This window comes from Mauremys reevesii, linkage group 1, assembly GCF_016161935.1.
Source record: "Mauremys reevesii isolate NIE-2019 linkage group 1, ASM1616193v1, whole genome shotgun sequence".
NCBI lineage: Eukaryota > Metazoa > Chordata > Testudines > Geoemydidae > Mauremys > Mauremys reevesii.
The window spans coordinates 239030031-239054930 of NC_052623.1; the positions used below are offsets into that span (position 1 = coordinate 239030031).

At 40.7% G+C, this 24900-nt stretch overlaps 1 protein-coding gene across 1 annotated transcript in view; it reads right to left on the reverse strand.

Moving 5' to 3' along the window:
- ARNTL2 (aryl hydrocarbon receptor nuclear translocator like 2) overlaps positions 1 to 24900 on the reverse strand; it is a 67159-nt gene that overhangs the window by 8914 nt on the left and 33345 nt on the right. Inside the window, exons 5-13 of the mRNA XM_039547941.1 lie at positions 24265 to 24344; positions 23240 to 23332; positions 21841 to 21958; positions 20899 to 21042; positions 18884 to 19124; positions 17001 to 17107; positions 16046 to 16196; positions 9458 to 9516; positions 5832 to 5940 (exon numbers count right to left, since the gene is read on the reverse strand). Of these exons, the coding sequence (XP_039403875.1) occupies positions 5832 to 5940; positions 9458 to 9516; positions 16046 to 16196; positions 17001 to 17107; positions 18884 to 19124; positions 20899 to 21042; positions 21841 to 21958; positions 23240 to 23332; positions 24265 to 24344 (1102 nt within the window). The remainder of the gene's footprint in view (positions 1 to 5831; positions 5941 to 9457; positions 9517 to 16045; positions 16197 to 17000; positions 17108 to 18883; positions 19125 to 20898; positions 21043 to 21840; positions 21959 to 23239; positions 23333 to 24264; positions 24345 to 24900) is intronic.

A 24900-nucleotide genomic window follows, 5' to 3' on the forward strand; every position in this document is an offset into this window, starting at 1 on the left:
TAGCTCCCACCTCTCTCTCTTCAGGGCTACCACAAAAGGACTTCTCTACTATTGCTAGTTTCTCTCAGATTTGTTGCTTCCAATACCACATCATCAGTCCCAACCCCTTAGGTGCTTCTGCCACCAAGGCCTCTGGCTTTTCCACCCAGCCCTTGTGTCGCTGATTGGGGGTGGGAGGTTTAATAGCTGTCCACAGATCCTATATTTTTTTTTAGGGGCAGCAATCTGCCTCTCCACAAACATATTATTCAGACTCTGTATTTACCCCAACTTTCACCCAATTTGTTGCAGTGGTAGTACTCCTCCGTGTTCCCTCGAGCCTCCAACTAAAAGGGTTTAGTTAGCTGTCAGGGCCACAGCCACATCTGTTTCGCCTGCAACCATTATACTGGCACTGCAGGACACCCACTCCTTCTCTTCCCCATTGCTCAGGCCCCAGTCTCTCTCTAGTTGCAGTTCACTTTCCCTTGAGGGCAGTGCCTGTTTAAATGCCCCACTAACCACACCAAAAATCTCCTTGCCCATGCTTTGGCAATAGGTCAAGCCTTTTCAGTTATTCCCATGCTTTCCCCCCAGAGCAAGCCTTCATGTCACAATTTTCATAGGAGAAGGCCGTTCTAATGGGTCTTTCCCTGCCCACCAGCTTAGCACACCACCCTGGCTGGTCCTCAGCACTCCTGGCTCCCAAATAATTTTTCTTTACCCTATGCCTGTGGCAACTGAGTGCTTCCTTTTTCAGGCTCTCCAGCAGGTTTGTTGCTCCTTCTCCAACAAGGACAGTCACTCTGTAGATCCAAATTGCACCTGCCACTGCCACTGTTGGTTCTCCAGGAACTGCAACAGTGCCCAGGTCTGCTTTGGGTGCTTAGTCTTTTCCTGAAACGAACCCAGGAAATCTGCCAATCATATACTGTCCCTCCATGCTCCAGAGTGGGAGAGTAGCCCTTTCAAGAAGGCCTCAGTATATACTAACTCCATCCTTCTTTTTTTCTTTCCCCTTTCCTCTTTTCCTTTGTACCAATGACCCTCCTCACTCTCTCCTTATTTGAGGGGTGACTGTTCTGCCTGCATTCTTCGCCTATGTAGAAGAGCAAACTTACAATTGGAGGATCCCCTCACAGCTGGGCATGGTGTAGGAGCTCTTTCTTCTTTAACTTCCCCTGCCAATGGTCACTCTAGGCCTCTTCTAGCAACAACATACATCATACGTACATAATAGAATGAGGAGGAAAGATATTGTTATTTAAAGGCCGGAAAACCAATTCTTCTTGATGGTTAGTAGATCTCAAGAGATCTAGCTGTAGATCTAGTGTCATTCAGATTTTTTAAGACTGCATCTGGTTTTGTACTGAACAGACCATCTCCTTAAAAAAGCAAGCTCTACCATATGTGTTCTTATTTCTGGTGAAGGTCAGATGATCTCAGCCATGAATGTTGCTTTAATGTGACTGCTGACATCACTGCCCTGGCTGCTGAGTCTCAGGAGTCAAACATGGCTCAGGACTTTCACCAGCTTTTACTAATCTTCAGGAAGAGATGTGACAAAAATAGCCTTCTCTCACAGATAGTATGGGTAGCTGGACATAACTTGAGGATTAGAAACCCCAACATCCACTGATGGTGAAGAGAAGACTTTTTTCTGCTGAAGGCATCAAGCTTTTTCCTTTTTTTGTTGGATGGGGTGAAATATTCCTGTCCTTTTGTTCTAGGAAACAGCAGCAACCACCAGTGAACTGGGAGCTGGATGTTTGTGGAAAAGTGAAAATCTTCCATATAGTACTTAAAGTAGAAAAGTTCATCAGACATTACTTGACCAATTGCAGGATTTGACCATATACTTTTGGCCAGCTGAAATAATGGTTCTAAAATGAGGAGTGTGATTTTACTGCTGGAAGAAACTTCCAAAATAACACACAGGATGAGAAGTCTCTTCCACTGTGAATATTTTCAACATTGTAGCCATTCTTTCTACTAGTTCATGAAACTGAATGTCATCTTCTGATGAAGCAGCTGAGGAGACCCCACATAAGAACATAAGAATGGCAATGCTCGTTCAGACCAATGGTCCATCTAGCCCAGTATCGTCTTCCCACAGTGAATGGCACCAGATGCTTCAGAGGGAATGAACAGAACAAGGCAATTTATTATAGAGTAATCCATCGACTGTCATTCATTCACAGCTTTTGGCATTCAGAGATTTAGGAACACCCAGAGCATGTGGTTGCATCCCTGACTATCTAATAGCCATTGATGGACCTATCCTCCATGAACTTATCTAATTCTTTTTTTAAACACAGTTGTACTTTTATATCATCAGGAGACATTGGTTAACTGGTTCCATGCCAGTGTTCTGGAATTCGGTGAGACCTTCTGGTTCATCTTCTGATAAGAAATCAGGGACTAACATTGGACAAGGGTCCCTCTGAAGTGGAGGTGTAGATTGATCCAGATGAGTTCGATCCAACATGCAAAGTTTATCCTGTTCCCTCTGAGGAGAGGGGATCTTTGTAAAGATGGGACTGGTCAGCATCCCTTTAATAGCTAGGCAAAGGCCAGTAAGGTCATCTAACCCAAGGTGGTATATTTCATTCTTGCCAGTATTCAGCATCAGATTCTCCATCCTATACTCCTAGGAGAATTATGCACCACCGTGTGTGCGCAGAATTCATGTCCACCGCAGATTTCTTTGCTTCCCCACAGAAAAATGACTTGCTGACAGGGAAGCTGCAAGAGCAGTTATGCACCGCTCCGCAGCTGCGCAGGGACATCGTTTCAAGCACCCAGAGGAGAGGTAAATCACTGCAGGGCTGTGGACATCCCAGCCAGTGGCTCCTACCCTGAGCTGGAATCAGCTGCTAGTCCCAGCTGGGCTGGAGACAGGGGAGGATGGGATTTCCTCTTCCCCTGCAAAGAGTGGCTGAGTGTCAGACCCATCCCCAGAGACCTCCCCCAGCTGCAGGAAGCTCAGCATCCTCCCCTGCTTCCTGCCCCCATCGATCTTCAGCTGCAGGGGGAGGGGTCACCATATGGGGAGCTGCTCCCCCATCCACCTAACCCATGTGCATATGGACCTTTCACATCCAGACACCTCTGCCAATCCTCATCCTGTACACCCAGAAACCCCCTAGCCCTCCATACCCAACTCCTACCCCACTGTACCTCAACCTCTGCATCTGGAGCCCCCTGCACCCAGTCCTCCTCCCTCCGGACCCCCATCCCTGCACCCATCCCATCCCCCACTGAGCTCCTTGCACTCAAACCCCCACCCTGAGCCCCACCCCCATAAGTCCCACATCCAGACCCCCATGCCACTGACCCCCCAACTAGCTGCATCCAGACCCCACCCTGCTGAGACCCCACACACCTAGACCCGTCCACTGAGCCCCAACCGCTTTCACCTGGAAGCCCCTGCAAAGTCCCATTGCCTCTGCCTGGAACCCCTCCCCCCCCACAAGCCTCTATGCATCCAGATCACCGAAACCTAGACCCCCTACTGAGCTACCTGCACCCATATTGTCCCACTCAGAATCCTCTCACCCACACCTGGATCCTCCCACACTTGGATCCTGCCTGGTTGAGCCTGCCTGCCCCACACCTGGTGCACCTAGCACAGAGGGACAAGGCCCCAGGGTGTTTCTAGGGTAGGCCCACGCCTTGTGCTCTGTCAGGGCAGGGTGCAACCTCACCACTGAGTCCATGTCCTAGGGGTGGGGAGGCTACAGGGAGATCGACCACCTTCGCACAACCAGTGGCCTGTGCTTCCCACTGCCCTGCTGGACCCTTTGCATTTTTTATTGATAAAAATTTTATTTATTTATTTGCACAATTTTAAAATATTGAGCATATCATTTTTAATTTTTTGGTGCAGAATGCCCTCATGAATAATCCTAATATCCCTGTTGGATAAGAGTATTCTGTTTGTCTAAATTATCTGTATGTTGTGTCAGTTTAATGTTTTCTAGTGTATCTGAGCCAATCCCCAGAGGAAAAAAAAGGGTGGCAAGTTAACAGGTTTGTACTGGCCTGAGTCATCTGACTGTGGATCCCAATGCAGATTAGAGAGAATTCAAACTGGAGACAGTATTAGTCTTGGTAAGTACAGTACAGAAAATGGTGAGACAAACTTCCCTGGGGACCCTGTAGGGGTCCTGAGGAATGTAGCAAAACTTCAGGGGAAACCTGTAACTGGGAGGAGGGTTTTTTACTTTTTCCCTAGTGAGGAAGATAGAGGAGGGATACCCAACATTTTAATCTTTTTTTTAAGATTCCCTTACCTTTCTGCCCAGAGCATCCCTGAACTGGGGTGGCAATAGTACAGTTCTGGAATTGACTTATGAACTTGGGCCACCACTGCAGGAGTGGCAGCAGACAACATTGAGGAGTCTGAAGTTGTGTTTGGAGCCTTTTCTGGCCTTTTTTTTTCTGGGGGCGGGGGGCAGATACGTTTGTTACATTGGGGTATGACCCTTCTTTCCGGATTTGTCACCTGGTTCCTTTATTTTTGGTTTGGGCTCCGAAGGTCTTGGAATTGAGGCCAGGGGATCTGAGGGGGTCTTAATGTACTGACTGGCCAGCTAACAGAAGCCAATGGCTGCAGCATTTCCTTTGCTCAGAAAAGAAGGTGCTGGATCCCAACGATTGCATTCCTGAGACCTGGTTCTGTCATCAAAGGTCAACACAGGCAGGAGCCCATCTTGTTGAATGGTCAGATCTGATGGCTGCAGACTCTTTGGTACTGTGATGATAGATTTTACCCCAGTAACGGAGGTCAGTAGTTTGGACAGGATTGTATACTCTTTTGAATCCTTGAAGGAGCTGGGGCTGAAGTAGGCCTATCTGTATTCATGGATTCTAAAAACCTGGAATCAGAAGACTTCGCCATTAAGGCTTCCTGGAGAAGTAATTCCAGAATATTTGGAGCTGGTTTTCACATACTTTATGAGTTATCAGAGTGAAGGTGTGCCATATGGCACAGCAAGATGGAGAATATCTTCTCCCAGCTAAGTCAAATACCTTGCATGGGTGTCTGAAGCTGGGAACAAAGCAGGAGAAGAAGCACACCTCTGAAATCCTAGTCTTTTCTCTTTTGGATCTGTGGATTTATGCTGAGGCACAGGAATTGACTTAAATGAATTTAAAAACTATTTATTTAGAAGAAAGTAAACTTAAATGGTTAATTCTACACCAACAGCGCTAGCCAAGGCACTGAGTTCTGAGTCAATGATTCCCAGTTGGAATGATTTGGTGAGGTTCATGGTTTGGCTGCAACTGTGCTTGGAAGAAACTGAGGTGGCTGGAATGCCAGATCGTCATTTAGAACCTCACCCTCACAATATTCAGGAACAGTGAGTAGAGGGATGGGCTGTAAGGGCTTTCCAACAGCACTGCTACAAGAAGGTTTCATGTCAGAGCTGCACTGATGGCACATCTCAAGCATGAGCAGGCAGAGGCCATTTGAAGATACCTGGGGACTAGAAATAATGTTATCTGTTCTAATCTAATTAAAGTGAAGATGTAACAAATCCAGAATAATACAATTTTTAGAAATCTGGGTGAATAAGCAAACTTTTTAAAATAAAGAATGACTAGCAAACTACTAAGATGGTTATCAGGTCAGTGCTCTGCACTGTCATGGAGGAATCTCAGGTTAAGTTGCAATACCTGGTCTCTAAGGTGGTGTACCAATGCTGAACCTAAAAACACCTACTCATATGACATAATAAAATAAAAGCAGTACACTAGTGCATTCCCATTTAATTACTTATGCTTCCCACATCACATTCTACTCTTCTTTGCTTAAAAGCTTAAAATACAATTTCAATTTTCATTACCTTTCTAAGTTTAATACTTCATTTGCAATCTCAGTTCCTATACTTCCAGCACCAAGTACTGTTCCAGTGGACATTCCAGGTACACTGGGAAAAGACTGCTTTGAAGTATCTACAATTACAAAAAGAAAACTAAGTTGAAGTTCATTAAATAGTTAAGATATTTTCACTATACAGCAGGAAACAATTAACCCATCTCTTCTCAACCTTTATTAACCTCTTACTTACATAAAACAGATTCCTTACTTGTGTTACTAACAACTTAGAAAGAATTTTATAAATCTAATTTGATTTTCATTGTGCACTTATCTTCGCATTTTACTAAGCTTGACCAATGAAACTATACATTTCATTTATAATCAGTGTGGACCACTTTAAATCACGATTTAAATTGGCAATCATTTTGCATTTGTATTTTTTAGTTATTTTCCTAAAGAAAGGTTAATTCTCATTAATTAATAACCATTAAAACACATTGATGTGCAATAAAATATAGCATTTACACTAAGCTTTCGTGCCTTTTTTTTTTTTAGCGCTAACCAGGAAGATACAGTGTATCTACACAAGTTTATTTAAGCTATTATACAGCTTAATTTACATTTATTCAGATTCTTAATTTTTACATCTTTTATTTACGTTAGAAAATAGTGAACAATGCACTTATTACATGCTGATTTTTACTTGTAATTTGTGTCAAGTTCTATATTAGCTAAATTTGCTGTTTAGCTGAGTATGATAGAAATTTAAAACAAATTTTTTTATTAGTTTGAATTTAAAAAAAACTGAAAAGGTACTGATTTATTAAACAAAGGAAGCATTATCTGTAGTTGGTGACTGTGTTCAGTGTGTTCAGTTCGGTTACTGCCATTGACTGAAATGATGAACTGGTGAAATAAACTGAAATGAGAAAAATATTCTCTGGGCATACTGGGTCAGTCCACTGGTAAAAATAAATGCAGCTCTGCTCCAGAGTCTATCATAGCCCAGCAACTTCAGGTCTTTCCACTGCAGATGCACCAGAGAGAACAGGTCCCATCATCCTGTCAGATCAACTGAGTGATCCCAGTCTGAGGCATCCAGGGGATCCAGACACCCAGAACATGGGTTTGACCCCTGACAATCTTGGCCACCAGCCACTGATGGACTAACATCCACTGATGGACCTAAATTCCTTTTTTAATCCAGTTATACTCTCTACACCCTTGCCTTGGTGGCAGCAAGGTTGATTGTTATGGCCTTTAAACCGATGTTTTTACTTGTAGTTTTACCTGCTCTGTATCATTTTTTTTGGTGTTCTATGAAGGAGTAAATTTATTCCCTGGATCTTGTATTATGTATTTCAGTAAACCATGCACACCCCATTTTATCACCTCTATCCTCTCTTTCATTTATCTATCAATCTCCAGTCTTTCCAGTCTTTAATATTTTAGCTATTCATCTTTTATTCCCATACCTTTGTCCATTTTAATCATTTTTCTTCATTTTTTTCTAATTCCAATATTTTTTTTTTTGTTTTTTTTTCTGCTTTTCAGTAACTGCTCATTATGCATTTCAATTATTAGATTTGTATTTATATAGTATTATTATGTCTTATTTAATATTATTTCTTTCTAAGTTCATAACATTGTGTCATTTTTTTTTGCTGCTACTGCTGGATTGAGCATTATTTTGGAAAACCATCCAAACCATCTCTAAGACTCTTTGAACTCTTTTTTAAGTTTTAACACCTGTCCCACACTGGTTTATCATCCTTCCACCAAGTTTATGTTTATCCTATTATATCAATATCCTCATTAATACTAATCTCAAGTTCACCCATCCTAGTATTCAGATTCAGAGCATTAGCATATATATATCAGCAAATAAAGTTTTTATAAGTTTAGCTGTCTGCCATATGTGATTTGAATGAATGGTGATTTTTTTGAATTCTTTTCTTTCAGCTCTCCCTTTCTTTAGCTATCTTCTATCTTCTTCTCTTCTCTATTTATAGAGAATTCCTGTTAAAGATCCTCCCCAATGGATGTTTCTGTCCAAACCGTGTGCTCCTCCTGTCCTGTCAGCCTTCTCCCTTAGCTCTTAGGTTATTTTTTTGGTTTTTTTTTTTTTTTTTTTGTAATCTGCAATCTGATTGTTTTTTTTATTATGTGGAGCACTATCTGCCTCTTAAATCTTGCCTCAAATCCAGTCCCTAGAAGATTAAGAAAAACCCCTCCTCTTCCCACCATCATCTCACATCCTCATTAAGACCCTGCAGCTCTCTCTGCTTGGCCCCCTGTGCATGGACTGCAAAGCATGCTACCATGAATGTCCTGACCTTTTACAGAGCAGAGACCTAGCCTAAATTTGACTCTCTTCTCTCTCTCCTCTCCCTTCCCCTGCTGTCTATGTACCACCACCGGCTCCTCTCCTCATGAGCTGCACATGCTGTCTTGTCGTCTCTCTCAACACAACACAACCTTCGCACACAGCAGGCAGTTCCATTTTTCTTTCATCACAAACCCAGCTAGCAGCTTCATCAAATCCCTCCCATTATATTATCTGTCTCTCTTTATAAAACTAGATTCCATGTGAGAGGATACCATGACTTTCCACCAGTTCAGTGGTTTTACTTTCTTTAAAACTTCAGCAGCAAATATGTACTGCTTAATTGTTTTAAATTTACATTATCTTCATAAATTATAGTAAATTTAGGCCTTAACATAAGTTGCCTGAATTTAAATTTAAATTTTAAATAGTTTTTTTTTAAAAAGCTACATTTCAATAAAAATCTGATTTTAAACAAAAACTGATTTTAATGTGTTTTTAAAGCACTGATTTTTATCCATCCTGCTTACAATTAATTTAATGTTTTTCTACACATGCACTGTGCTGCAGTTTACCAAACTGCAAAGGAATGTTTAAAAATTGTGGTTTCTTTTAAAGTCACCTTTTATTAACCTTGCAGGTTCTGTAACCCTAACCTTCCTTTTCCTTGAAAAAAGGCAAACATTTAAATATAAATACTCATACCGTCTGTGCTTTGTTCCCTATAAAGAGTGCAAATAGCATAAGAATTATTTTTTTAAAGTAAAATGAAAAAAAAATCAATTATCTGTGTACAAAGCCCAGCTAAAAAGAGGATGAGTGAAAAAGAAAAGGTCTGTGGCTTGATGACACAGCAAGTAAGGAAGCAGGTAGACAGCTGATTCTATTTACAGCATATAAACACAGAGATAAATTTATCAGTACCATCCTACATGCCATAATTGGATATACGTAAACATCTCATTATAATACCAACTAATATTAAACAAATATTACCATGATTAAACTCAGAAAGAACCATTCAGCTTTTCTTTTGAACTTGGCTCTGTGGAAGCAGTGTATCATACTGCCTAGCTGAAAATCATGATACTTTGGATCACATGGGGGTGCAGTGAACTACATGAGCTAGAGATGCTATGTTTAACTACAGAGCATCACGTGAATTGACTTTGAGAAAGCTTATTGTCCTCACATCCCCCACTTGGATCAGATGGTCACAGGACCCAGATTATTCCAATACCATATACTAATTGCTTATGGAATGATCTTGTAAGAAACGTACATACTACAATGATAACATTTTGTGAACTAAAAACTGTACTTGCCTTCTGAGGACTGGGAACTACAGGGTAGTAATGCTTCTTCTCCTGACTCATTGTGACCCCTTAGAATTTAATAGCATAGGGGAAAAAAACACAGTAAAATTTAAAAACACAATACACAGTATACTTGGTATTCGAATTAAAGAAGTACATGAAACAGAGTAAAACATGTCACAATTCTGAGCACATGACAAAGTTATATATGTTTGATCCTTTTGCACCAGAAAAACTGAATTCCTACTGCTATATAGCAATGATTTGTGTGGTATTGCTTTGTGCCATGACAATCCCACTTTCTGTGGCATTAGGTGAAAGATTTAGCTCCACTTATTCGCCAGTTTTGTTTAGGTTATATTTTACAACTAGCGACGGAAGCTGGAGCAACAGAAAACACAAGGAATTAGACCATACTCCTCTATCATGAGGCAGTGAGGAATGCACTTCATCTAAAATCTGCCCAGGCACATGACACACCAGGATGGGCAATCCTAATGCGCAAGGGGACCCATGTTTGATCTGCAGATTGGTGAAGTAGAGCTGCTTAGGCCCACGTCTGAGGAAAGTCACATAAATGCCTCCAAGCACCTCAGGATGGATCTGTGTTCCCTTCTTCCCAACTTAAAAAGAGTAGTAAATTCCACGCAAACTTCTGCCAGGAAGGGCAGAGAACCAAGGTTCTTTTCTTGTGTCTCTATGGAAAAGCTACCTCTATATTCTTCAGGATATGTTTGTGGCTGTGTATGTATCTCTCTCTCTCTCTCTCTCTCTCTCTCATTCTCAGCCCCAGTTACCAAGGGCATCGGGATAGTTCACCGAAATGGGCCTCATCTGAACTCTCTGGCTGAAAAAAGTGTTTGGGGGCACATATCCACTCTGTTAGACTGATAGCCATGGAGGAACTTCACCCAACCTGCTGTTGAGACATCAGAGAATTACTACCTCTCCTGATATATATGGCTGGTCAGGCACTGGGGACTGGCAACAGGTGGGTTGGACAGTCATCTTTCCTGGAGGAGGGTTATGTTCCCTTTGACATTCAGTAGGTGTCTGTGGCTGGAGAATCCAGTAAAGTCATGAAGCTGTTGAAGTGAATTACTGGTCAGCCATTTATGTACCTTACCACCTATTGAACTTTGCCAAATTGTTACAGAGGGAGCAACTGTGTATCATTCCCTACAGTACCATGAGACCTTAAGATAAGAACAACAAACTAATTCACAGAAACTGAACAAACTCTTTGGGGTGAGAAAAGGAGTTTCGGCTAGCTGGATTTACCACTGCATAATTTTACACTGATGGAGAAATGATTGAACAGCTCAAGTAAAAAGTAAAGATAACCATGATCTTCTATTAACACCACATGGAAACAAATAGAGTTGCAAAATGTTTTGTTTCAAATTTTAACTTTGTATTTTCACTCATAAATAACTGTGTGAGAAAGCCCCTTTTAGAAAGATTTGGCAATTTGAAAATTGTACATAAGTCACAGAATAGATAGTGTCAACTAGGTTGAGGTCTCATGGTGTAGTATGGTAATAGCGACTGACTGGTGCCCCTTATCTAAGCCAATCTGCATGTGCTGATCAAGTGCATAAGAATGAAATAGACACAGGAATGGATTTTCAAGTGGGAGGCAGCAACTTAATAAAGTTTTAACTTTAATACCAGGCATTTACTTGGGTCCAACATGGTGCCTCATGCTAAATAAGTATTCAGGTTTGACCCCCGTCTTGTGCTGCCTCAGGCGGTTAACTGGTGCTGTGCGATCAAACGCCCCTCTGTTCCTTTTCTACTACAGAGACTAAGTAGAGGGGAGGAGGGAACGGAGGGTGAGTAGTGGAGCACCCACAGGGAAACATCTCAAGGAACCTACATTACTGCACATGGTGAGTAACTTTCTCTTCTTTGAGTGCTGTCCCTGTGGGTGCTCCACTTTAGGTGACGTCAAAGCAGCGCCCTCTGGTGGAAGAAGGGGGCTTTGGAGTTGAAGGAGTAAGAGAAGACAGTACAGTGAGCACAAAGAAGGCATCGGATGTTGCCTGTTGTTGTAATGCGTAATGCTGCATGAAGGTATGGACTGAGGCCCAGGTTGCAGTCCTACAGATGTCCATGATGGGCACGTTGTTAAGGAAAGCAACAGAGGTTGAGAGGGCTCTGGTGGAATGTGTGTGAATCCCCGCGGGGGTTGCCGGTCACATTGATGGTAGCATAGTTTTATGCAATTGGAGATCCACTTGGAGAGCCTGTGTTTGGCTATGGCACTCCCTTTGGAGCATTCAGTGATGGAGATCAATAGTCTGGGTGATTTACGAAATGGTCTTGTTCTGTCTAGATAAAAGGCCAATGCCCTCCACACGTTGAGAGTATGAAGTGTGGTGTGGTTTTTATTGTCATGAGGTTTAGGGTAGAATGTCAGTAGGTAAATGGGTTAAGGTGGAAGGTTGAGATGACTTTAGATAAAAACTTGGGGTGCAGTCTCAGGATACTTTATCTTTAAAAAAGGACTGTATATGGGGGGTCTGCCATGAGAGCACTCAACTCTCCTACATGTCTGGCAGATGTAGTAGCCACTAGAAACGCCACCTTCATGGAAAGGTGTAGGAGTGAGCATGTAGCCATAGGTTCAAATGGGGGACTGGTGAGGACCCAAAGGAGGCGGAGGGATAGCTCAGTGGTTTGAGCATTGGCTTGCTAAACCCAGGGTTGTAAGCTCAATCCTTGAGAGGGCCATTTAGGGATCTGGGGCAAAAATCTGTCTGGGGATTGGTCCTGCTTTGTGTAGCAGGTTGGACTAGATGACCTCCTGAGGTCCCTTCCAACTCTGATATTCTATGATTTATGGACTAGGTTGAGGCCCTACATGAGCTAGAGATGCTATGTTTAACTACAGAACATCACGTGAATTGGCTTTGAGAAAGCTTATTTTCCTCACACACCCCACTTGGACCAGATGGTCACAGGACCCAGATTAGTCCAATACCATATACTAATCGCTTACGGAATGATCTGATACAGTAGAGACTCATGAGATGGGTCCCTGAAGACAGAGGGAGAGTGGGTAGGGGGGTTGAAAAGAAAGGGGATGGAGTAATTAGTTCATACGATTTCTAGCACCCATTGGTTGGATGTGATAGTTTTCCAGACTGGATAAATGGTCGGGAGAGAGTAGATGTCTCCAGCACAAACAGACATGGGGTTCTCGGGCCCTTGGCCAAGGCTTCAAATTTTGTTGCCTGGATGTTGATGGCTACAACAAAGCTACAGGAGGAGTAGGCTGGGTCACCTCGATGGCCTCTGTTTGCAGCCCTGTGACTCATACTGCTGATGATGTGAATACAGAGTATGACAGAAATGTTGAGGAGCATAACAACTGCGGTCTTTTCTTGGGTCTAGGCGTATAGATCCCCAGAGATCGCAGTGTTGCTCGTGAATCTTTGAGCATGTGCAGAGTTTCGTCAGTCTTTTCGGTGAAGAGTTTGGGCCCTTCAAATGGTAAGTTTTCGACGGTGGATTGTACTTCCTTAGTAAAGCTGGAGAGATGGAGCCATGAAGCCCTTTGCATCACCTCTGCAGTTGCCACTGATCTTGCAGCTGTGTTTGCAGAGTCCAGTGCGGCTTGAAGGGCTGTTCTAGAGATCAGTTGTCCCTCTCATACAAGTGCTGTGAATTGTTTTTTCTTGTCTTCCGGAATAAAATCAATAAATTCAGAAAACTTTGTGTAGTTATTGTAATCATATTTTGCCAGAGAGGCATTGTAATTAGCTATGTGGAGGTGTAGTATAGCCGAAGAGTAAGTCTTGCAGCAAAATGGTCGAGGCTTTTCCAGTCCTTATCATGAGGTGTGGTCTTGGGCTGTTGTCTGCCACATTCATGGACTGCGTCGACCACCAGTGAATTGGGTGTCAGATGGAAGAAGAGGAACTCCATCTCCAGAGAGATGTCCAGAGAGAGCTAGCCACTCTTTTCAATAGATCCTGGAATTGTTCGAAATCATCCCCTATATTAGGGAGAGAAGGCATGACGGTGTTGTCTGGGGAGGATGACGACAGATGGGTAGGTGGTGCCCCTTCCTGGTATGGGGGCTCTTCCTCTCCTTCTCCAGCCAGTTCCAAAAGTCCAGGCACCAAAGGTGCAGGCGATTGCTACGTGCTGAGTCTAGAAGTGGTGGGTAATCCCTGTTGTGAGGGGTAAATTGCCCATGGGTTCCAGTATACCCATTGGGGTGGGATAGACATAGGTGGACCCCAGGGTTAGCCATACCACTGTAGATGTTTGGGATCAGCGTAGTATCCCCCCGAAAGGATCCTGATTTGGGTGGCTCATGGTGGGCAGGAGATTGCAGGGGAGAATCTATTTGTCCCTCCTCATTGTCCTCATCCTCACTCGAAAAAGGTGGCGCAGAGCGTGATGGAGTGGCAATGAGACTCTGTGCCAAATGTGCAGGGATCATGTCAGGGCCGAGGATGGCAGAGTCAGGTGTAGATCTGATTAAGAGATCTTTGTGCCGTATGAGCTGCTGTGGTGTCTGCATGATCTGCACCAGGGGCTGTTATTGCGGCAGTGCCGGGAGCCACGGCACATATGTCGGCACTGTAGGCTGTGCCGGTGTGTACACAGAGCGTGCATTGGGGTTTGAGGACTGAGCCACAGTCTGCACTGGTGCTGTGCTGCTGTGTGTTGATTGTGGCTTTGGCTGAGTCAGTGCCGAGGCCTGGGGTATTGATTTCTCCTTAGCACCTGCGTCCGAGCTGGCTCTTTTAGAGGGGGGAGGGATAGCTCAGTGGTTTGAGCTTTGGCCTGCTAAACCCAGGGTTGTGAGTTCAATCCTTGAGGAGGCCACTTAGGGATCTGGGGCAAAAATTGGTCCTGCTAGTGAAGGCAGGGGGCTGGACTCGATGACCTTTCAAGGTCCCTTCCAGTTCTAGGAGATTGGTATATCTCCAATTATTACCTTATTATTACCTTTTTTTTAGTCCTTAGCTCTCACAGTACTGGTGGTGCCAGATGGTCCCACTATCTCAGCTCCAGGCACTGAAGGTGCAGTCGGTGCCAATGCAGTTTGCTTGATCGCAGAATGGCGCTTTGTGGCTGATTTGGGGATGTAGTTACCCACTTTTTAGACCCTTTTTAGTGGGTTCATCAGAAGTCTGTATGGAGGAGGGACCCTTATCAGAAGCCATGGTTGGCGAGGCTTGTCTGGGGAAGTCCAGGCTTCAGGCTCAGAAGCAGGCCTGAGACACTTCTCCATTTGAAGGAGTTTGAGTTGCAAGTCTCTAGCCTTTCTTGAAAGCTGGAGTAATAGAAATGGGATGATATTTAATAGTGCAAAGTGCAAGGTCATGCACTTGGGGACTAACAACAAGAATTTTTGCTATCAGCTGGACACTTATTAGTTGGAAGTGACAGAGGAGGAGAAAGTCTTGGGTGTACTGGTTGATCACAGGATGACTATGAGCTGCCCATGTGATGCAGCTGTGAAAAAGGCATCCTAGGATCATATTAGCATCAGGCAAGATATTTCCAGTAATGATTGAGAAGTGTTATTACCACTATACAAGGCACTGATGAGACCTCATTGGGAATATTGTGTGCAGTTCCGGTCTCTCATGTTTAAGAAAGATGAATTCAAACTGGAACAGGTGCAGAGAAGGGCTACTAGCATGATCAGAGGAATGGAAAACCTACCTTATGAGGAGACTCAAAGAGCTTGGCTTGGCTAACCAAAAGAAGTCTGAGGGGAGATATGTTTGCTCTCTATAAATACATCAGAGGGATAAATACCATGAAGGGAGATGAATAATTTAAGTGCCAGTGCTGATACAAGAATAAATGGATATAAACTGGCCATCAACATGTTTAGGGTAGAAGTTAGACAAAGGTTTCTAACCCTCTGAGGAGTGAAGTTCTGGAACAGCTTTCTGGAGCAGCGGGGGCAAAAAATCTAATTGGTTTGAAGGCTGAGTTTGATAAGTTCATGGAGGGGATGGTATGATGAGACTATCTACAATGGCATATGGCCAATTTGTGACTGCTAGTAGCAAATATTGCCAGCAGCTAGAGATGGGACATGCAATGGGGAGGGTTCCAAGTTACTACAGAGAATTCTCTCTCAGGTGTCTGGCTGGTGGGTCTTGAGACATGCTCAGGGCTAATTGATTACTATACTTGGGGTTGGGAAGGAATTTTCCCCAAGATCAGAGTGGCAGAGACCCTGGGAGGTTTTCACCTTCCTCTGCAGCATGGGGCACAGGTCACTTGCAGATTTAAACTAGAGTAAAGGGTGGATTCCCTGTAACTTGAAGTCTTTAAATCATGATTTGAAGACTTCAGTATTTCAGCCAGAGGTTCTGGGTTTATTACAGCAGTAGATGGCTGAGGTTCTGTGGCCTGTGATGTGCAGGAGATCAAAAAGCTAGATGATCATGATGGTCTCTTCTGGTCTTATATCTATGATTCAACTAATTGCACAGAGTTTGTATTTTCTAGCCTCCTTTTTCTTGTTAATCTTTTTTTAAATGAATAGCTTTATATTAATGATATTCCTAATTAAGATAAAAAATAAGATGCAGATTCACATCACCAATTACTTACAACACTACAGTGTTGGTTGATACAATGTACTCCAGTTCTTTGGTCCATGGATTGATGAAACTAAACCACTGACTCTTCAATGTAATGAAAGTTCCATCTTTTGCTCTGAATTTGTAGGAGTTTGTAAATATTTTTTCTTTACTCTGCAACACTAAATAAGAAAAAAAACATAAGCAGCTCATCCTGAATTGTATACACAGGACGACACAACTGACTTAAAAAATTTGTTTTGATAACTACATTTTGGTAGCCACACAACCAATAAAATAGTTTCAATTTAATACAGTGTCAACAATGTGCTTGGTACTTTCCAGATAAGCACAAAGTCTGGATTCCAATTAAATTTCAAACTTAGCCATCTGATCGGACATGAAGCATCACCAGGGCTCTTGCAAGTTAATAGTGGGAAGATTTGAGGCTTGGTGGTTCTTTAAATTCAATATTTAGTTACATGACTACTATCTGCTATAAAGGACCTCTGCTTCATTCAGTGCACAGGGTGGACAGAGATTGAGGCAGAAGGTTAAAGGAACAGAAAGAATATTCTCTTGTGTTTAAGGCACTGGACGGGATCCAGGAGAGAGGGCCCTACTACAGATATTATATGTGACACAAGGCAATACTTAATGAGGGCCTTATTTCTAACATTTCCTAACTCTTGAGTACTTGATTTTATTTTCTTTTAACATCGTGTTTGTATGTATAGGTGAGTCTCTTCTTACACACATTTAACATGCACAAATTCAGCTTTGTGGAGTCAGCAAAAACAAAAAAAAAAAACGAGAAAAATAATTTAAATACTGTACATGTAGTGCGGGTGATGCCACCCACCATTACACTCAATGTTATTTTGGTTATACGCAATTTTCGCTTTACGCGACGACAGCGGAATGTAACCCCAGCGTAAGATGAGACTAGCTTGTAATTTATATAGGGAGTACCAAGCATTTCATACCTGCTTTGTGTTTATCAGCTAGATGATTGTGATCATCTTGATGGAAGTACTCATAACAAGAAGTTCCTAGAAGCTCTTGCGGCAGATACCCTAAAATTGCTGTTGCACTGTTAGGCAATAAGAAGAGAGGATTCACACATAATTAAAAACACTTTATTCAGCATATTATGCCAATATGATACAAAACAGAAAATGCATATTTAAAAGGGATGTTTATTTGTGTTTGAAAACAAAATTCTACTACAACAGGTACAGATCTAAGCAAGAATAAGAAATAAACAATGGTTAAGCAGTAGATTACTTTGAATCTATTTGCAATGGAAACAAGATATTAACATTGTTATGTTAGCCAGTACCGTCAGACACAAAATAGTTCAAACCTGTATTTTGCAGAGAACATTTGTATTATGTACACATTTAAACAATTAGGATGTACTGCAGTTAGTTCTACAAGCTAGCTCACTATACAGAGAAGAGGCTGATTTAAATTATTTAGAAATCCCACTGTTCAATGAATCTTACAAAAAATGGATATATTTTAAGTTATTGATTTGAATTCTTTTAGTGAGAATAAAGCACTTGGCTTTGTCTCCAAGTGTTACAAGTCGATATTACTTGAAATAATGGTGTTTAAACAGTTACTTTCATTCTATATTAACAGGCTTCATCCTCACAGATGAAAAGCAGAATTGTCTAGATAAAGTACAGTAAAGCAACCTTATAGTATTTCTAGTTAAAGTACTGAGATACAAAATAAGAAAAACTGACAACTGAGTCCACCATAAAGTGTTTTTTAAACAAACTAGTAACACATGGACAAACTCTCATGCTTATTAAATAATTTGTTGGCATAATTTAAATGTGCTGCATGAATTTTAAGAAGCAAGATTAATGATTTTCTGGTTAAATGCTAACTGCTGACACTTATGCTTAGTTTTCTCAAATTCTAATTGAGATTTTTGATGAATTAGTTTAAAAGCATTCCGATTGACTGTGCTCCTCACACTAGCCCTGCAAGAGCTGAATTGGGCCAGGTGGGTCCAATTAGCTAATTAGGCTGCAAACAGGGGCACTTTAGAGGCTGGGGGCTCATCTGCAGGAACAGAGAGGGTATATAAAGCCAGGAAGCTGGCAACAGACAGGGGCTGCTAGGAAATTGGGAGCTGCTGGGAAAGGTTGCAGGAAGGCAGGCAGCAGTCACTCCTTGGGAAGAGGGTTTGCAGCTGGTACACCCAGGGCAAGGAGAGAAACCAGGAGTTGTAGGAAGTAGTCCAGGGAAGGAGGAGGAGCGAGGGCTGGGAGAGGAAAGCCCAGAACTGCTGGGTTGAGGGTTTCTGGACTGGAACCTGAAATAGTGGGCGGGGCCAGGTTTTATCATCAGCCACTGATGCTGTGGCATAGACCAGACGCAGGGAAGTCAACTGGAAGACAACCTAGGTCACTGTGGGAGTGAGAGATTTGAAGGACCGTACCCTGGAAGGAGGGGAAGGCTCAGTAACCTAGCCAGAGGGCTGAGTCACAAAGATGATGATGCAGTTCCTAGGACCAGAGAGGAGCTGCAGACCAGAGAGACAGACAGTGTGATGACATGTGACCATGGGAAGGGGCATCAGCCTCGAAAGCTAATCCCCAAAGCGATCATGAGGAGGCATCAGATCAGTGTGAGTGGTACATCCCTTAATAAGCATGATAACATTATGATGTGTGCTTTAATCTTGTCAATAAATTCTTTAGTGTAAGGTAATACAACACTTTTTTATATGTTGTCTTACATATCCGAGTCCTGCTCAACGAGTTTTGTTCTGCGTAACAGAAAACATTAGGCAACCTACATAAAGGAGTCACTATTGGCTCTTTTTATAATGAAAGAACAAAATGCTTACCGTAGGTCTACATAAACAAATTTTCCATCCATGGCAAAGCGTGTAACAAATTCTGTTGGTTTGACCTTTATCTCACCACTCTTTTGTGGAACAATATAAGGATGCAATCTCCCAACTGCAACAAGACAGTTAAAGTTACTGCTGTCTTTTTCTGCATTATTCTCCTCTTCCACTCCCACCTCGGTAGGAGGCCAGCTCTTCAGATAGCCAGTACAATGGATTGTACGGTACTTTTTGTGCTCTAATTAAAAAAAGTGAAAAAAAAGAGTTAAATTCCCAAATGAAAATTCATTTTAAATTCCTTTTCCAGCTGTTATGTGTTGTGCCTACATACAGGTCTGAGCCCTACAGAGCTGTAAATAATGTCATTGAATAGCGTCTTAAATGTTCTCACACATAAGAAGAAAATTAAACCAACAGTTTAGTAATACATATTGCTTTCATTTACTGCAAATTCTGTGACTTGGATATTTTAATCTTAAACAAGGAGATTGAGATATGGTTATTGAAGTGTAATTGCTAAGACTAAGAAATTTTCAGCAAAATGTAAACGCTTAATTTCTGTTTCTTGAATGTATAGTATATACTGCAATTCATTCCAGTGGATCTCTCACCATTTAATTATGTAACATTCAGGAACCACTACACTCACCATGAGACGGATGCAGGACTGCAGCTAAGAAGACTATAATCATACTACACAAGAGGGAACAGATGGGGATATTTTGCCCAAAGACACCGGGGCAAACCTTTATCATTCCAAAAAGTGCCAGGGGATTGTTAGTGCCCATGCACTGCAAACAGGAACTCTGGGTTTTAGAGTCCTATACAAAGATGCTTTGCCCCAAAGTAAACCCCATGGAACTCAATTTATCTACCTTTGGAAAATGAAAGGCTGAGTCATTTCCACTGGTGTTTCAACATGGGTTTTGGGGCATGTATAGATGTTTAGTTCATTAAGTCATTGTTTTCTTAGGTATTGATATATGCAGTTTCAGAATGAAATGCTGGCCCCTTTACAGACAATAGGAGTTTTGCCACTGACTTCAATATGGCCAGGATTTTACACTAAATGTTATGAAAGAGTCAGAGTAAATTAAAATAGTTCCATGGTTAATAACAAAACCAGCTTTACACTTAACATAAAAATGACAAATTTTGGAATCTTTGACAATTTTAGTAAACAGTGCAAAAATCTATTTTAAATATAGAATCTAAAACAAAAGGTTTGTTTAAATAAAGTGTCCAAATACACTGAAAATATGACAAGTGTTTACTATCACTCATGGAAACCAAAAAAAGCTATAAAAATATGGGATGTTAAAATCAGCCAAAAATTACACTAAAGAATTAAAGAGACAAGGTGGATAAGGTAATATATTTTATTGGACCAACTTCTTTTGGTGAGACACAAGCTTTCAAACCATGACCTGAAGAAGAGCTGTGTATGGCTCGAAAGCTGGTCTCTCTCATCAACAGAAACTGGTTGGTCCAATAAAAGATATTACTTCATCCACCTTGTCTCTCTAATTTCCGGGGCCCGACATGGCTACAATTACACTGCATATTAAAGAATTAACTTTGGTAGTTTTTATAATAAAAAGGAAAAATCATTCCTGATGCATACAACAACAATGCATTTTTGGGAGAGGGAGATTTTTTTCCCCCCCACCACTTACGTTATCCTCTCCAAAACAGCAGATTTTGCAACCCTATTAATAGTTATCTCCTTGACAGATATTTCTTCTTACTCCTACGCTTTGAACTGCTCCAGTTCCATTCAGTAATTTTCCTCAGGCTTCAAGAGCCCACTGAATCTTCCCCCCGCCCCCAGGGGGATAACTAAAGCAGGCTTTTCCGATATCATAAAAACAGGGTCTTATCATGTATATCTTATTCCCTATAATTATTCTGTGAAGTCATTGCTACCTATTTAGACCCCGTAACTGACTCAGAACTTAAATATACCATATTTAAAAACAGAAATCCTCCAACTCAGCCACACTTTGAGATACCTTTCTTCTTTGCGTTGGGCAAGCATTTATTTTCTTCCTTGACTGTGATCCTACTACACTTTATCCGACAGAAGAAGGAACGCCGAGCACCAGAATGCAGTCGAGCTGATCCAGCTTGAAAATCCATATGTACTTGCAAACCAGCTTGTAAAAGTTTAATAAGACAGTCAGAAAATGGCCTTTGGCCTACAGAGAATTATTTGCATTTAAATCATTAATATAGTCTCCCAGTTGCCTTACTGACTCTTACATTTTTGCATGTACAATTAACTACTGAAAAAACTTAAATGAATTAAATAAGATGAACAAAACATGATTGTGAAAAGTGGAAGGTAACAAAATATTTTAATATACTATTCAATGCTATGCAATCTTATTTAGTAAGTTAAGATTTTAAAAACTTTCAATTTCTATTTGGTAGGGGGAAAGTTGCAAAGCTGCTCATAAAAAACACTATAAAATAGTGATCAGCTGCACAGTACATAATGTTCTCCATACTAGCAAAATAAGACTTGGTTAAATTAGGATTGACACTTAGCATTTTCAGAGAAGACAGTGACTCTTGGTATTGAAGCATTTTATCCCATGCTCGACTACATCAGGTCTTTTGTATTGACAAGACCTATCAAATACAAGAAAAAAAAAGTAGTATGCCTGGTTAAAAAAAAATTCATACCAACTCTTGGTAAATGTCTAACAATGTAAACTTCAATCATTCTTATTACCTAAAATGAGTTCCTTTCTGATGTAGCTATCAAACTTGTTTGTGTATTCTAAGCAGCAGGTATGCATTCAAACATGTTTTGTTTGTACAAATCATATGAACGAGTTTGCACATATATGCACGCATGAATGCATGAATTTGCCTTACATAATAACTGAATTTAAAAACAAATGAAGGCATTACATTAAAAATCTGATTATATTTAAATAGACACTTACTTTTGGCATCTATAAGCTTTTCTCTTGGTGAAGCGTCTGAAGATGATAGTTGCTCCTTCACTTTGGCAACATCTTTTGGATGCAAGTAGTCAAATAAACTTTGTCCAATCAAGCTGGCCTAGTGAAAAAAATGTTAATTTAAAAGCTGTGCATCATACACACTATTCCACATCTCCTCTCCAAGTAACTTAATGTTCAAGGATGTTTTAGAAAAGGTCAGCATTCCCAGATATCTGAATTATTCTGTCTAAATTGTAACATTGACAGCAAATTCAATGGATAAAACAACAGCTTTGTTGAATTCTTATTTTTGTTTCCATATTTTAATTAAAAGCATATGGACACTATAGAAATTAGTAAAAAACATGGTAGCAGAAATGTAATTATCTCTTACCCATTAAGTTAAATGGTGAACTTGGAAAATCATAGATTATCAGGGTTGGAAGGGACCTCAGGAGGTCATCTAGTCCAAACCCCTGCTCAAAGCAGGACAAATCCCCAGACAGAGTTTTGCCCCAGATCCCTAAATGGCCTCCTCAAGGACTGCACTCACAACCCTGGGTTTAGCAGGCCAATGCTCAAACCACTGAGCTATCGCTCCCTCCATTCATTCATGTTGTTTTCCTAGCTCTCAGTTTTTAATTTCAAGGTTGATGGTGTCTCTTACTGCTGGCTAGAAAAGGGTAACGGAGCAGAAAGCCTGGTTTAAACTCTAAAAATGCTATGAGGAAAAATGGAAAAGTGGAGGGGGTTTAAAAGTAGATGTGGGTGGCACAAAGGGTTCAAAAAGCTACTCATCAGCCACTGGGCAAGGCAGTTCAGGCCAGAAATTTCCAAGTAAATAACCTGCATCTTGGTAAAAGGGAAAGTACTAGACCGGTCTTCATTCTTTTTCCTTTTCCTGAACTAAAATGAGTCTAGATTAGTTGGTTTCCACACTACAGCAACACAGATGTCAGTGCATGACTATTCAATCTTAAAACTGTTGAAACTACGCAATTACCAAGTTGAGTTTCAATTTGCTTGCACTGCTGAAATACTGGTTTTCTAAAGTTCAGAGAATCACTTCACCATCCAAAAGCCCAAATCTCTGTCAATAAAAGGTGGAAACAAGGACATCTTCAAAATATATATTTTTCTCCTGGGTTGGTATGTAAATCATTTCCTGAAGATCATAGTTTTAAATTAGATGCCAGTAATTGCATCAGGAATGTTCACTGTAGTTGCAGAATGCTTATAATGTCAAAGTAACGAACCTTTGGAGTAATTGTGTTGAAGAGGAAGCTAAAGCCAAAAGATTTACAGAAATCATGCACAAGGAACGGTATTTATAACAAAACCAAACACATTATTTAGAAACTAATTTCACTTTAATACAAAATGACTTGATTATAACTACCTGATCATAATTAAGTATCTTGCAGACTGATTCAGAGACAAAAAGAATTTTTCCTCTATCACATCCAACCACAAACAGGAACCCATCTGCAGCCTATAAATATAAAAATTAGTCTTTTATAAAATCATACAACACTGATGAAAAACAGCTATATAGAATGAGTATATTAACTAATGCACCTCAATATTTTAGGTGAATTACAATTTATTTAATAAAGAGATAGTATCAGAGGGGTAGCCATGTTAGTCTGGATCTGTAAAAAGCAACAAAGAGTCCTGCGTCTGAGGAAGTGGGTATTCACCCACGAAAGCTTATGCTCCAATACATCTGTTAGTCTATAAGGTGCCACAGGACTCTTTGTCGCTTTTTAATAAAGAGATGGCAAATAAAAGAGATGGCAAATATTCAATCAGACCATGACTCGCAGAGCTAAAAAACAAAAGTGGTTTTGGGAAAGAGCAGCTTAGCAGCAGAACAGCTAAATTTGGAGTTATTTTACGGATTCTTGCTAAAGGGTATTATTACATGCAATAGAATAGGCAAACTGTGCCAAATGAAAGTGTGATAAGAAAATGTTGTAAGTAAAAACAGCTGCTTTCATAGGTTAATTTCCACATCTTTCAGTAACTGAAGTGTATACTTTGAAAACAAAATGAAGTGTATTAAATTTGCAGGCATAGTTAATGGAAATGAAAGATTTTTTTGTATAAGTGCACACACTTAGATATTTAGATAAATACAAGAAACTTCCACCTCGCACATTCATTATGCAGTTTTTATACAGATTTACGATACTCCTGGGTACAGTTTGTATAAATGCCCTATTAACACATACAGTTTCCATGGCTTTTATAGAAAAATCCTGTGCATACATTCTATTGTTAGAGTTTATAAACTGAGTCTTAACAAGGATATCAAAGCACTGACTTGAAAGGAGAATGTAAGGAAAAGCCTTTTTCAGTCAACTGACGTTAAGCCAGGCTTTAAAGAGGACATCACTTGATACAGGGTTTCTTTTTACTTACCCTAAGGATTAACTGTCTCAGCTCACCATCCTGTAAAAATGAAGGCTTATATTGAACTTCTGCATAAGAACTGGTAGAACCTGCAAAACATCAAGTTATTTATAAATGTTATAAAAGAAACAAAATATAATCCTTTGTTTCCTTTATAAACAAAGCTGCATTTTAATCAAATTCACATACAGAACATGCACACAGTGCTTTTTAACCATAAAAAATAGTTTTCTGCTTTCTATACTGGAATGTACAAATTAACTTTTCTTTTAATAAGTAACTCATTAAACAGTCATAACCTCATCTCAGGAATTCCAGACCTATGCTAAAACAAATGTGTTTGGGATAACACAAGACCAGATGTTTGCAAACAAATGAAGAACCTTGAGGAAAAAACAAGCAAAAAGGAAACAATTTCTAGGTGGTGACCATTTTAGTTAGATCTTAACCAGACTCAAGGTTATGACTTTAGTTCAAAATGAAAGAGGAGCTTTGTAAGTTATGCAAGAACTCATGCATGATGCCAATGTGGTATGACACCTCTCTCTCAAAAAAAGTTTGTATTGAAGTATATTACTAGGATATTAATTTATAGATGACAAAAATACTCTGCCTTCATCTTTGAGATTTTTCTACACTACCCCT